At 29.1% G+C, this 15099-nt stretch overlaps 2 protein-coding genes across 2 annotated transcripts; one reads left to right on the forward strand and one right to left on the reverse strand.

Moving 5' to 3' along the window:
• The first annotated feature begins 9457 nt into the window (after positions 1-9457).
• LOC8263420 lies at positions 9458-10507 on the forward strand. The gene is made up of 3 exons (XM_002514701.4): positions 9458-9763; positions 9875-9933; positions 10032-10507. The coding sequence occupies exons 1-3, from the start codon at positions 9682-9684 to the stop codon at positions 10167-10169; spliced, it is 279 nt and encodes a 92-aa protein (XP_002514747.1). The 5' UTR covers positions 9458-9681; the 3' UTR covers positions 10170-10507.
• A 2558-nt stretch (positions 10508-13065) lies between these two features.
• On the reverse strand, positions 13066-14807 carry LOC8263421 (GDSL esterase/lipase At1g74460). The gene is made up of 5 exons (XM_002514702.4): positions 14509-14807; positions 14273-14403; positions 13948-14187; positions 13608-13857; positions 13066-13497 (listed from the first exon to the last, which is right to left on the reverse strand). The coding sequence occupies exons 1-5, from the start codon at positions 14744-14746 to the stop codon at positions 13256-13258; spliced, it is 1101 nt and encodes a 366-aa protein (XP_002514748.1). The 5' UTR covers positions 14747-14807; the 3' UTR covers positions 13066-13255.
• Positions 14808-15099: the final 292 nt, after the last annotated feature.

A 15099-nucleotide genomic window follows, 5' to 3' on the forward strand; every position in this document is an offset into this window, starting at 1 on the left:
CAAAATCTTCAGATTCTGAAAACACAAACTGACAACATAAAACTCAGCCTCATTCTTACAAGATGTCAATTTTCCAAAATACTTTGATAATTACAGTCTTGAAATTACGTTTTCACATTGTATTTTGAGACTGACATTCTCAGACTGCATCAACTGGTTATCATCAGTTTAACGGCGACAAGCACCTTCTTGAGATAGACCTGCTCAAAGTCTCGGACCATGGTGGTGAACAGAAAGCGCTTGTAAGCAATGGGTTAGTGAATTCTCTCCTGACTTTTATAGTGACAAAGTGACTTTTAAAATTTATTGTAATAAGTCCTTTATCATAATTGCTAGGTTTACAGAAGAGATTGGGGTTGTGGATGAAATGAGTTTTGGAGAAATTGATGTATAGAAAATGGTATTGAAGCTTTTCCTGTTGTTTTTAGTCTGAAAATGAAAGTGTACAAGTGTTTTCAGAGGATGGATTAGTAGCCGTACGTAACATATATATATTCTATTCAATCTTAAATTGATTAGGAAAATTCTCAAATTGATTTATTATTATAATTTTGAGAAACAAATTACTTTCTATGAACGAATGGAGTCTTGATCTAACTTTATGTTATGGCAAATTTCGTTGCTTTTATATACTGCATTTTGAATTTTTTATATATAATAACTAAATAATTATATCGAAAAATGAATTCTGAATGATAAAATATGATGATTGATGATGCTCAAAATAAATATTTATTTTAATAAATTAATAGTTAAAATTATTTTACTAAGATTCGGAAATTTTTAAAAAAATACGAAGGAAATTTCCATTTCCATTTAACCGGTTGCATATCGGCCTTTAACAAAGAAATCTCTTCATTAAAGGGCAGTTACACTTTGATACTTTAATTTTACCAAGAGGAGCAACTGGAAATGATCCCACCACCGGAACCATTAATACCGTCACCCTACCGGAAGAAACACATCAACCCCATGTGTCAATTGTTGAAAGAACATCTCTGCTGTCAAAAATCTTTTCCCTCAAATTTGAATTCTGGAGGACAAATTTTCCTGAGATAAGAGGTTTAGATTTTCCCTATTCTTACACAAGTGCCCACCTATGGTGTCTCTCCTTACTCCCCTCTTACCTTCAGCGAACAAAAGTAGTCAATGAAACTGGAATGCCACTTTTCCTCGATCAACTACCTAAGGGCTTTATTTATTTAAGTTGATTTAGAGTCTAGTCTTAATTATTTATATGGGAAAATGTGCATTTTTGACCCTCATGTTTTTAGATTCAATTAAGCACAAAATCAATAAAAAGTTGAATTGTAAGCCCCTCCACTAATGGAAGATTTAACACCGTTTATAAAACAGTGATGTGGCAAGAAAGGGGGTCCATAAGCTAAACAAAATAAATTTATATGTTTTTGTCTAAAAAATTATCTTAATTTTAAAGTATTTAACTTTTTTTCTTAAAGGGGTAAGGGTGAAGAGTAAATTTATCACAAAAACTATCATATAAATTGATGGTTAATTAAATTAAAACAGAAGCTAGCAGATCAATCAAGCTAGCAGGTTTTGACTTGATTTATGAAGCAAGAATGTCAAGCAAGCAGGTGAAATTTGACAATAAACAAGCATGTCAAAACAAGTAGTTCAATAGCTTCTATTAACTTTTATCTCTATTTCTTTTCTTTTAATATATGCTCCATGTTCTTCAAGTTTTAACATATGAAAAAGGAAAGTTCGAGAAAAAAAAAACTATTATCTACTTTGTATGAGACTCACTTTATTTGTGTCATATCATCGTTTCAGAAAAGATGTTAATCTACCGTTAAAGAAGGACTTAGATTTCAGATTTTTACTAATTTTGTGCCTATTCGAATCTAAAAATAGTTAAAGGGCAAATGTGTGCCTGACACTAAACATTAGGGAGCAAATGTGCACCTTTTCCCTTATTTATATACTTTAAAGACTTTAAATACCAGTATTAAAACAAAATCTTTTTTATGAAAATAGGATATAAAATTTTATTAGATAACAAAAACTAATATTAAATATATATTATTTTATGAAAAGCAAAAATAAAATTCTTACTTCTGAATAAAATAAATTAAATAAACTGAGTTCTAATAATTAACAATTTAGTATATTACGTTATCTTAAGAGCTTTTATATATATCCATTTTAGAATTTTTTTTTTTAAAAGTCTTTTGACAAAGGAGATCATTGACTTCATATATATGTTATTTATTTTAGTTAGGATTTGGCATACAATTGGTATATTCATCGGTCTATCTTATGTTTATGCCAATGCCAATAATTTGTTGGCTTAGTAAGCTCTTTGTTATATCGTTTAACATTCTCATCATTTGATATTTCCATTTGAAAAGGTACTTTTAAGTCCATTCACCCTTAGCTCAAAAATTTATCAATTTTTTTGGGGAAAATAAAAAATAATTACCTATTAGTCAGTATGTGTAATTCAAAATTCAGTAATGAGATTTATTAATATAAAATTTATTTAAGAATTTTATTTATTTCACTATAATTTAATATAATTATAATTAATTTTATAAAAAAATAATTATATAAAATTTTAAATTAATTCTCACTTTATTTAAAAAATATAAATTTTATAAATTTCAATCAGAATGGTGGTGTAACATAATCTCCTTGTCTATAAATATTCATTGATAAGTCATCCAGGTGTATGAGGTACAAAATTACACTTTCTTTAATTTGTTCTTTTGAGTATATGAAAGTTTTCTCTCTTATTTTTTTTAATTAATATTTTATTTTTTAGCTGACCACTAATGTCTTTTTCTTATGTTTTTATTATTAATTATTTTTATAAATACATATTATTATTTTCTTTAAAGGGTTTTATACTCTTCTATTATAAAAATTTTGAATTTTCTTTTTATAGGAGTTTTATAATTCTCCATTACAAAAAATGTTGAATTCTCATTCTATAAGAGTAGTGAAGAGAAAAAATAGATCAAATTTAATATTCAAATAATTAGACTCGTTAAAAAAGTTTTATAAAATCGATATATAGCTTAGTGCCACGCAATGAAATATTCTTATCATAGAATTACAATCTACTTCTTCATCAATATGATTGATAAGTGTTAAAAATAAATATTTTTACATATATTTTTTAATATTTAATTATTACAGAATTACAATCTACTACTTCGTCAATATGATTTGTTAGAAGTAAATATTTATATATATATTTTTTAATATTTGATTTTGAATTTAATTTTTATTTTTTATATTAAAATATATTTTTAAATTTTTATTAATAAAATATTCATATTTCTTTTAACGAATTTGAAAATCTTATTTTTCTTATGAATTATGGGTCTCTTTCTTTTATTTTCCTATGTTATAATTTCTTTTTTAGGGAACTATTAGATATCACACAAATAAACATATTTCTTTGACCATATTATAAATCCTCCAAAATGCATAAGACTATAAACAAGTGATTTAAAATTATGATTATATCTAATTTATAGTTTCTTTTATTTTCTTACTTTGAAATATTCATGAAGATAAAATTGTATTTAAAATTATGATTATATCTAAATTATTTGTTTAACAACTGATTTGTTTTTAAACGAGACTGTTAACACTCAAACTTGAGCCGACCCTGAGTAGCTATTATACTGCCATGTTTACGTTGAGAGAATTTAAAAAAAAAAAAAAAAAAAAAAAGAAGAAGAAGAAGAAACAAACGCGGTTTCTAGCCACATCAGCATTCAACATTTTCCGAGCAGGTCCCACATCCAAAAAAAAACTTTTCCTTTCCTGCTTACTCCCAAACTCGAACACAATCCATAATCATCCGACACGCGTCCTTACTTGAACACGTGTAATAACACTACAAACCAAATTATGTCTTGTCGTTCAAGGTATATACATTTGAGTCGCGCCACGTGTCCACCACTTAGAAATACTTAATTAAGAAAAAATAGTATTGGTGCACGTAATAGTCTTAGATAAAAAGGTACACAACGAGGACCCTTTTCGATCTTTCGGTGTAAAAAAGGTCAGCCCATTTTGCATTTTTTTAGTATTTATATTAATTAGATACCTTAAGTAAGAGCGTTTAAAGTTTAATTAAGATAATAAAAATGTCTGATTCAGATGTTACTTTATGAGATTAAATTCTTACTTTGTTAATGAGGGGGCGGCCGCGTGGGCGGTTATGGATATTGAATCTTCAGTTTTCTAATCTGTATTAAATTAGAACTCTGATTTGGACGTGTAAAAATTTGTTTACATTTCTTTAAAAGTTTTATGATTTCTTTATTAATATTTTATCAAAATTCCAATAAAACAAATATTCTAAAATTCATTGGCTTTTATTTCAAATTAAATTATAATTTTTTTAACATTTCACAGCAGAAAGTCTATATATATATAATTTCGCTCTCTATCTTCTCTTTTTTAATAAAGAGAATATATATTTATGATATCCTTTTGACTATAAAGTCATTCTCTTTGAATTTTGCTTCTATATTTCTTCTCCCTTTATATTTTCTCCTCTTCATCTGTTATTTTCTTCTTTCTAAATTCGCCACTCATGCAGGGCTTATTTGGCCACTGAATTTGTTGTTTAAAAAGGCCAACAATTAAGGTTCATAGTTGAAACTTTGAATTGTAAGGTTTCAAGATCTAAAAGATATAAGAAATTGACCCTTTTAGCCTAGTACACAAATTGGGAAGGAGAAAAGTCATTGTAAAGATTAGTTCAAAAAGGTTAAAAGACCAAAGTGTTTCTTATAATTTGACTTTTTCTTTTTAATTCTATAATATATTATTATTATTCTCTTATCGATCCCTTGAGAGAGTTTTTGTTTGTTTATTATTATAAATTGATTCAGGTGAGTCCAAACGATTAAATTTTCAAGTCCTATTTTATCATCATTTAATCAAATTTAAAAAATGATGATTAAAAGAAATGCAGTTTTGAGGGGCAATTGAATTAGTAGAGTTGAGGTTGAATCAACTTTCTTATTAGGATTTATTCTTCTCAAGTTTTGGGTTACGCCAAGCCCACATGTATTGCAGCCTATCTTCACTATCCAACGATATTTGTGGTTTAATATTGTGTTTGTTAGTGTTTTTGCTTATGTAAATAAAATAAAAATATATATTTAATTATAAATAAATAAAATGAGAATTTAAATTTTGAAATTTTTTATCTGTCTATGAACAATAGAGGGTAGCTATTCTCTTTCTCTCACTGTAAAGATAGTAACTTTCATCATTATTAATCGATGACTATGGTGATGAAGATTCTTACAAGTGAAGAAAGATGATTAAAAGAAATATAATTATGGCGGTTTTCATTGCTGATGAGCCTGCATCATTTTGTTGGGCCTGAAAGTTTCAAATGCCCATCAGATTTTCTTCGATTGGCCCATCATAAATTTGACATATTTAAGGATGTTTCTGTGTTCACATATATTTAGTTTTCTCATGTTAGTTTATCATGAGAATCTATGGCTCTACCAACATTATTACAACTTTCAGCAAATTCCTTTTTTTTTGTTGTTGTTGTTTTTATTTCTTGTAATGCACAAGTTAAATTATACAAACGGAATGCTATTTTTCTTCTAATAAAAAGGAGAAAAAAAAAAGATATATAAGATATAATTACGACCTAATTATTGCTTTTTTTTTTTTTTCATCAATTCATGTTTAATTCTCACAAACGACTAACATATTTTTGAAGTAAAAATTGACACAAGTTACACAAATAATTATTGTGTCTCATAGCTCTATTAGACATAGTAATTTCCCGACGAAAACAATTTTTTCTGTGAAATCGTCCTCTGTTTTTTTTCTTTGCTCCCGAAAGATAAAGGCTATGAGACAGATTCACAGTAAGCACAGGACCGGTAGATTCCTTTGTCGCATGTAAGCTGAGAGGAAGCCCACTCAAAATGCTGAATGAGTGATTGCCCTTCTCCGATCCTACTCTCCAACTTTCAATTTTAAAAATTAATGATTGAATAAGATGGAAGCTTATCAAGAACAATTAAAGGGTAGGAATGAAATTAAAAGATATCATCATTGATAAAAATTTCAATAGTAAGAAAGGAAAAATATTATTGGAAACATTAGAAGAAAAAAAACATGTGATAAGGCAGATTCTAAGAATTTTCTTTTCTTAATTTATTCAAAAATATATCTGCATCAACCCAATATTAGTTTCAACTCTTTACGTACTGTGTTGTACTATGATGAGGTTTGTAGCATGTGTAATGCATAACTGGTCGGTTAGTCGTAAGGTCATGCTTACAGTCTATTTATATAACTTTTAATTTATTTTTTTTAATATTTGTGCTTAATTTTTGACATATAAAATTATTATTTTAATATATATATTTATTTATGTTGACATGTGTACTTATTTTTCACATATAAAGTTTAAAATAATATATAATTTTATAATTTTTGCTATTGATTTATTGATTAATAAGTTACATTTCTAATTAAATACTGACTCTAATTTTAAAAAATAGGATGTTAATTATATTTTATATTTATTAATAAATAGTTTTCTAATCAGATAATGATACTATTTTTTAAAAATATCATTTATCAATTATATTTTAATATTATGTTAACTAATAAATTAGTTTTATAATTGAATAAAGAAAATAATATCTTTAATATTATACTCAATAATAAATTAATTTTTATTATATAATAAATTTTTAATCCAAAAAATAATTATATCAATTATATTGATAGTATTAATTCATATAATACAAGAATTAATTAATAAGTATTTTTAAAATATTTTTAAATTATTGTACTATAAGATTTTAAAATTTTCTTAAAATTTGAAAAGACATTGAAAATAGTTAGTTTGCTATTATTTTTAAAATATTATTAATTAATATTAAATATTAATTTTTTATTAAATTATATCTATTAACTTGATTTTATAATCGAAATAATATTAAATTTTTTATTAAATTGTATCTATCAACTTGATTTTATAATCGAAATAATAATAACGGTTGTGTAACGCACGAGTATACTACTAATAGTACACTAATTTTTAAGTAGTGGAAGAGAAATTTAAGGCAAAGATAAAAAAAAGAAAAGGAAAGAAAGTTAATTTTTTTTATCCCTTATTTGGAATTATGTGAAAATAAGAGAAAGAAAACAACCAATAAAAGTTGTATTCTATTTTATTTTATTTAAAATAAATAAAAAATTACAACTTTATCCAAAAAGCAAAATAATGATAAATATGATTTTATATATATATATCTAGAGTTAATTTAGAGCGTACCGAACAGACCTCTTACAGAAAGCAAAGTATTTCTTCAAAGAATTTGAAAATAGTTGCATACCTAAAATTTGAATTTGAAACTTTAGTTAAGTTAGAAGAGACCATTACCATCTCATTTTAATTTAAGATATTCTAATTTTGTGAATCCAACAAAAAAAGAAAAAAAAAAAAAGAAGAAAAGAAAAAAAAATTTGCCTCATGTTGAAACGAACTAATGAAAAATGGAAGCAAGCCACTTGCTTAGTAGAAGAACATGTAGAAAGGCTCTGTAAAAACCCCCATTTCAGCCTGAAGTCCAAAGCTTTCTATGGAGAGCTTGTACGACCTTGTTGGCCCCTGTGGCTAACTTATTTCACAAGGATCTAGTAGCTTTAACCCATTATGCTCTTTTAATTGCAATAAGAGTCCATTAATGAGCATGTGATATCTGAGATCCAGTAACCATGGTAGAGGCAGCATGATTTGCAAGTGATTTGGACTAGATTTCTAATATTGTTGGGCAGTCTGTCATTTCTAATAAATTTATATTACACCTAAAAATAAGATAAGAATTTCTCAAAAAGAAAAAAAAAAGTAGAAAAAATTTGGTTGATCGTTGTAAGAAATGAGAGTTCTTTTTGTGAAAAAGTTGCATCTTTCCGTCGTTTTCTTTTTTATATAGGAGGGCATAGTAACACAAATTATTAAGTTAAAAAAGAAAAAGAAAACATTTTCATAGAGTTGACTAATTATACTTGTAAAGGAGACATGCATTATGAAGATTGGAAAGTGTATGTGGAAGTAATTGCTTATTGAAGTGGTGATATTAGACAAAATGGGTTGGTTTCATTTGTCTTTAACTTTCTCTCCATCCGCCAATTAGCAATGTTGCACTCAAAAGCTTCTGCCTCATTGGGTTACAGGTTTGCCCCTTTGCATTTTAAAGCTGTCTGCTAGTTTTTTGAAGCACGGAAAATTAAAACTGTAATCAAACAAAAAGAAAAGGCAGAGAGATTCTTAATTAGTTGAACTTTAATTGCTTTTTACTAGTGTGAAGTATGAACATGTACCATAGTCAATGTAAATCATCAAGCCCTCAAATCTGTGGTCAGGAATTTACAGGAAAACCTAACCTCTATTCATTTATCGCACAGTTGACCACTCAAACAAGAAAATCCATTCTTAATTAGCCTTTTTTTATTGGTTATAAATATTTTAAACATACAATTAGATAAATAATTCTTTTTTTACTCTAAGCATATATATACATATACCATAATATATATGTGAATAGTATATTTAATTATTTTACATTAATAAATATATCTTACTCATTTATAAATTTGATGCATAGTATATGTGGAAACATAAATGAATGAATGATATATATTTTCATAATTAAATATTAAAATTTAATTTTTTTTTAATTCTTACATAAGATGGGAGTTTCTCAAAATAAAATGTTTTATTTACCTTAATATATTACAAAAAGAAAACAATGCCTTGCTTTAATTGAATATTTTTCATCCAAAATACTAAATAAATAAATAAATGATTTAAAGGATTGACTTTAAGTTGAATCATTCTCTAGATCGATCTAAGTTTTGGAGAGAACCTTCTTCAATTATTTGGTGATCAAGTATAGTAGAAGGAGATTTTGCATCAATTATAGAGCTCTAAACCAATTAAAAAGAAAAGGACAAGACAAACAAGTGCCATTGTTGGTATCTTAATATGACACACTTTTATAGTGAAGAATTGCTGCCACAATTAGTAGCCAAGATATGCTCTGCTCCCACATCTCACAATGACAATTTTATTGCAATATAGTCTTGAGAACATAAGTGCCTCAACTTTTTTCTTTTTATGAGTTCTCACTTTTCATGGATGTGAGCCTTCCATTTGAATTCATTGAACATCTTTTCTTGACATCTAATGATAATCCCCACTAGGCCTTGACCTAAATAATTAGTGCAATGCCCTCAAATATATATGTTCCAACACCATCATTCATCTGTCATCTTCCACTTGTATAGTGTGTGCTCCATCTCCCTTCACCCTTCACCCATCATCCCAATCTTTGCTTAATTATATATATAATTTTCAAAGATGTCTCCCCACTTTAACGAGTCTTTTAAACCATCTCTTAATACACCTTAACTTTTTTCCTTTCGACTTAAATTGCGGTAAAGTCTTCCTAAACAAAGATGTTTATGTTCCTATCGCTTTTTGACTTTTGGGAAGCATGATAACTACTGTTAAATTTCTCCATCATTACATGTGTCCAGGAGAATCTCCAGTGGTGTGTAAATGTATAAATTGAGTACTCTTGCTTTTATCAGCAGCAGCATACTAAGAAGCATAGTCTCTAAGGAAAACTTGTTTCTTTGAAAATGGCAGGCACTTTCCTACGCTTACTAGTACTTTTCTTGGGGATTTCTAACCTTATTTGCTTGAATGCTATCCCGATTACAAGTATGTTTTTGATGATTCTAAAGACCCAACCTTCTTCTTCTTCTTCTTCCCTTCTTATCTCTTCTTCTCCTTATTCTAATTCTTGAATTTCTTTTTTGATATTTGTTGCAGGAATTGGAAGACTAACTCATGGACCTCAAGTTCTTACAGTTTCAGAGACTACTCACATGGTATCCACTTATTAACTGGCCAATCTAATAGCCGAGGTTATTATATTATTTTGATGACCAAGGAAATGAATACAGTTTCTATTATTTGTGTCGTGCAGGTAGCTAAGGATAAAAATTTGGAGGAACATGAGAATCTTGAAGAAAGGATAGCTGCAGAGCTAAATGATTACCCTGGATCCGGTGCGAATCACCGCCATACTCCATGGCCACCGCAGCTGAGATGTGCTGATTGCTAAGTTATATATATATATATATATATATATATATATATATTTACTCTAGAATTATATATAAGATTTATGCACTTCAGACTTCTCGTTAGTGTAGTATGGGCATGCAATCATAGGCAAGTATCTTACAAGATACTTAGGACGTTCTTTATTTATTTGTATCATCAACTTTTACTAAAGATGGGAAGATATATATATGTATGTAAAATCTTGAGCGAGTGAGCTACTAGGGTGGTTACGGTTCCTGTTATATTATATATAAGCTAGTTCTTGATAATTAGCTATATGTAATTAAGAACCTTATATATTAATCTATATATAAGTAATGAGAATTTATTAATTAATCTGGTGCCAAGAACTTGAGCATTTCTTTGTGAGAATTCAAGGCCAATCAGTGCTCACTCTCGCTTTTGTGAAATTTTCTGCTTGCAAGAGCTTTTCTTTTGATCACTCCAGTGAAAGATTTGCTATCAAGTTTTCAAGCTATAAGCAAAGGATGGGTGGAATTCCATAGTTGGGTTGGTTTTGTTTTAACTTTGGATTAATGTAGATATCTTAAATGGAGAAACTCATAAATGGATTCATGTATATATATATATATATATATATATATATATATATGTTTCTGAAGATCTTTTTCAAGTTCTTGCAAAATTAGTCTAGAGCAATTCTGTGATAGATTTGGATCCTCAAAAGCTATTCGCCATAGTCAAATTGTCCTTCAGTAATACACTATCTAACCCTTTATCGTTGACAATAATACATTGATCCTTAACTTTTAATAATCATAGTAGTCTGCCTTAAGTCAAAAATTTTGAGACTCGGCTTTTATAAATATACAGTTGACTCCTTATAATTAGTTATTTGTAACCCACATGTTATGTATGCAAATATTAATATAATTCAATTTGTTACTGCGCATATTATAAAAAATAAATAATTACTAACTTTAAAATAAAAATAAATACTTTTAGAATTGTAATTAATATAATACTTAAAATAAAATATTTATTTAATTTTTAATTTATTTTTATAAAATAAATTAACATATCTACAATTTGAATATGATTGTATACAAATCTAATTCAAAGCATTTGATTATTTATTCGATCCTTTTATCAAGTTGTCTATTTTAAGTAGAAATATAAAATAAATAGTTGTACCATAATATAAATAATGCTTGCTGATTTTTTTTTCTTAATTTTTAATAATGACATTAGAAATAATAATTTATTAAATTTATAAAGAATGAAAATTATAAAATAGTATGAAATTAACGTTACAAAGCAAACTATATATTTGAACTTGTAATCACTAAATTACTAAAAAGAAATTATTATAAGAAATGCAAAGCTAATCCAACAAGTGATCCTAAAAAGAGAAACATCACACTCTATTTCTTGCAGCAAATGCCTAAAAAATTTCTTTTTATATTTGCAACACATGAATTGGTTTTAGTGATACATCACTAAGAACTTTTAATTTATTTTAATGCATTTCTTTTAAATATTTCTCATTATTAATAATTCAATAAGGAACAAAGTGGGTTCTATGGGAATTTATTAATCAATAAAATTTTTAATTTATTAAGTATTAATAAATACAAAAGAGTGTACTATAAATATAGATTTAGATACATAATTTAAATATAATTAAGAATTAAAATCACCAGTAGGGATTTTAATAAAGGTAAAAGGGAATTCTTGGATAGTAATTGAGAGTTGATGATCTTTAAACTTGTTAGGTGAATTCTAGGGCGTCTACGACCATTCATGATGAAATTGGAGGCAAGTTTTCAACTCCTTCATAAAAAAGAAAACATAAAAGGAAAAAGACGGAAAAAGCAGCATGTTTGAGTGGCCTTTAGCGCAATGCAAATGCAAAAGAGATTGGATCACAACCATGAATATACTTGAACCCCTAACCCTTAAGTTACGATAAGTTCTCTTTGTAGAATACCTTTACCCTTTTTTCGGGACGCAAAAGGGGGAAAGAAAGAAGAATAGAAAACTGGAACTGCTTTACAAAGTTTGGTGATACACAACCCAAAGTTTAGAGAAAGTTCACTAATTCTTTACAGAAAGAAAAGAAAAAGAACATGTTAGGTAAACCACACTGCAAATATCTGGAAGCACATCTAATTTTGTACATGTGCATTGTGTAATTTTCAAGTGGAGAAGGTGGATTGTTGAGTCGGTAGGCAATAGGCATATTCATTTCCTTAGTCCTTACCACTATCTTTTCCATTGAACTAGGGAGGGCTCTCTTTTTTAGATGTTCCCTTATTTGGTCATTTCTTGTACAAATGGACAACTAGGAATAATGAATAAGATTGGAAAAACTTTTATCTTATATATAAACTTAAGCGTATCTTGTGTTAAAACATAGCATTTTAGTGGTCCTTTAACTTGATTAAACTAACTCTATGTAGGCTAAATGTATGGATGCAAAAGTAGTACCAAATGGAAAGACATGGACCAGCAACAAAAAGAAAATTTGTTGTATGTGATTATAATAATTATATGGTGGGATTTGATCTCCCTATCAGTAAGGATCTCACCCGTGTAAAAGTGCAAGGGGAATTCACTATTGCCCTATTGTTCTACGTCAAACCATATTGAAACATTTAGTTTACTAGATAATAACATTAGACCAGGATGATCTTCTTTACATGGCTAGCTCATAGCTACCTAGAACTGGCCCGTAAGCATTTTCAGTTTTGATCTCACGTCCGAATTAAGAATGCACTGCGATTGTAAAATTGAACTGTGAATTTTGTTTATGATATTTGATGGCCGTTATTGCCCTACACTTGCCAGACAAATGTGATGGCTCAAAATTTTGCACATACCAACTAGAGATTTCTTTAGCATTTTTCTTGTAATGGAAATCGGATCAAACATTGGAGACAAAAAGATGTAATCTTTCCATGCTTGAAAGGTCATGTGCCTCTTCAGTCTTGAATATTGTACAACGTACAACTGTACGATTGTAAGAATGCAAATACTTGTTCAACAAAATATAGCAATAAGTTATTAGCTGCAATCAAGTGCGTGGCAACAATGATTAAAATTCGCTCGTAAATTTTGTGATCAATCTGAGGATGGGGCATCAGCTGGTGCAGAGGAAGGAGCATTTGTATCATTAACACGTAAAAATCCAAATTTCTTAATGAGCTCATTGGCAATCAACGCGTTTGCGCTATCTGATGGATGGTATTCATCCCAAAACACGTACTTGCTCCTGTCCTTGCACAATGTTGATGCAGGAATACATGTCAGAGCTGGTCGTATTCTTCCAAACGAGCAACACGGCGAGTCGGAGTTATTGAATCCTGCACCAAATTACAGAACAAAAAAATATCAAAATTTATTGGAAAAAAAAAAAAACGGCAAGAATTAATCAGTCATGAGTAGTTCAAGACAGAAGGAAAAATTTTCTTGCCGTATTGAGTTGGGTTGCTAATCACATCATTAACAACATCATAAGCATCTCCAAATTTGAAGCTTGCATTAGCAAGCTTGGTGGTTAAATTATCTAATAACTTGCTGGAAGCTTGATTAAAGCTAATTGCTAGTTTGTTGGTTCTTTCTTGACAGCCCCCAGATGTACTTAGGATCCTTTGGAGTGGAATGCAGCCCATTGGTCCTAGCCCAAATACCATCAGCTCCCTTGCCCCTAAGCTGTGCAATGTCTGTACCAAAAACAAAAAACTCAGCTGCCTGACTTGATAAAACTATTGATTTAGGTTTTTATTGGATCATAATAAATTAATCTAACTTACCCTGAGTTGCCTGTCAAGTGTTTCCATTAGATAGTCAATGAAAGTTTGATCATTGTACTTCCATGAATCGCTGTAAACCGGCATTAAGTAATTGTTAATGAAGTCATTACTCCCTAGAGCAACAACATATCTAGCCTTTTGGAAGAACTTCTTTGCTTCTTCTTGGCCAATTCTGTTAATAATGAGCTGTTGGGTTCCTTGAAATAGCTCAATTTGCTTGTTGAGAGAAAACCTCTGAATCTGCAGGAATTAATTTTTACAAAATAAATCTTATTACTAGCAGTGATGGTTTTGGAATTAAAAGGGATGTGATTAAAATACTCACAAAATAGCCACCAGTTTCATTCAGAATCCCTCCGCCTCCAGAAGCATAATTTACTCCATTCTCCAAGATTACGTCTTCTGTTAAAGATGGGTCGAGAAAAGCGGGCGGCCTTGGCAGACCAGTATTGTCACCTGCATGCATGCAAAAACAAGAAAGGTTAGTTAAGTAGAAAATGATGTTAAGATCTTTCCTTAATCAGAACATTGATGAATGCTAGCAAAACTGACGATATATACCTATAATATCAGCAACTGTACGTCCATTAGTAAACCTGCCATTAGGCAGTCCATTGCCAAAATCTATACCGTACCAGGGCAGACTAGCTTGAGCAAGACTCCTAGACAAGTACCTGTTGTTACCAACATCTGAAAGTGAATCCCCAAAAATAAACTGCACAATCTTGCACTGGCACCCATCAATTGCAAGTCCTACAAAGGTCAAAACAAATAGCAGCAGCAAAACAAGGAGCTTCATGTTTGTCCAGAGAAACTCTTTATGTTTTTTGTTTTTTTTCCTTCAGGAAGTTCCAAGTTCATTGGCATTTTAAACACGTTTGGAAGCAGACAAATTGTATGAGAGACAGAGAGAGAGAGGTCAGGATTGTTGGATGAACCAACTGTTAGATCATTCAAACCTACTGCAACTACATTAGTATATTGTTACAACGGTATTGCAATTTTCATACCATTATCTTTTTTCTTGGGCGATTAGAGTTCACCTACCCTTTAGTTTTCTTGCATGAGTCCACAAAATCTAAAGGGCTGATTGCTTCTACTGTATGAGAACATCTTGTCAATAAACTGAATGTTGCTAACGAATCCTTGTGA

This window comes from Ricinus communis, chromosome 4 (genome assembly GCF_019578655.1).
Source record: "Ricinus communis isolate WT05 ecotype wild-type chromosome 4, ASM1957865v1, whole genome shotgun sequence".
NCBI classification, from domain to species: Eukaryota; Viridiplantae; Streptophyta; class Magnoliopsida; order Malpighiales; family Euphorbiaceae; genus Ricinus; species Ricinus communis.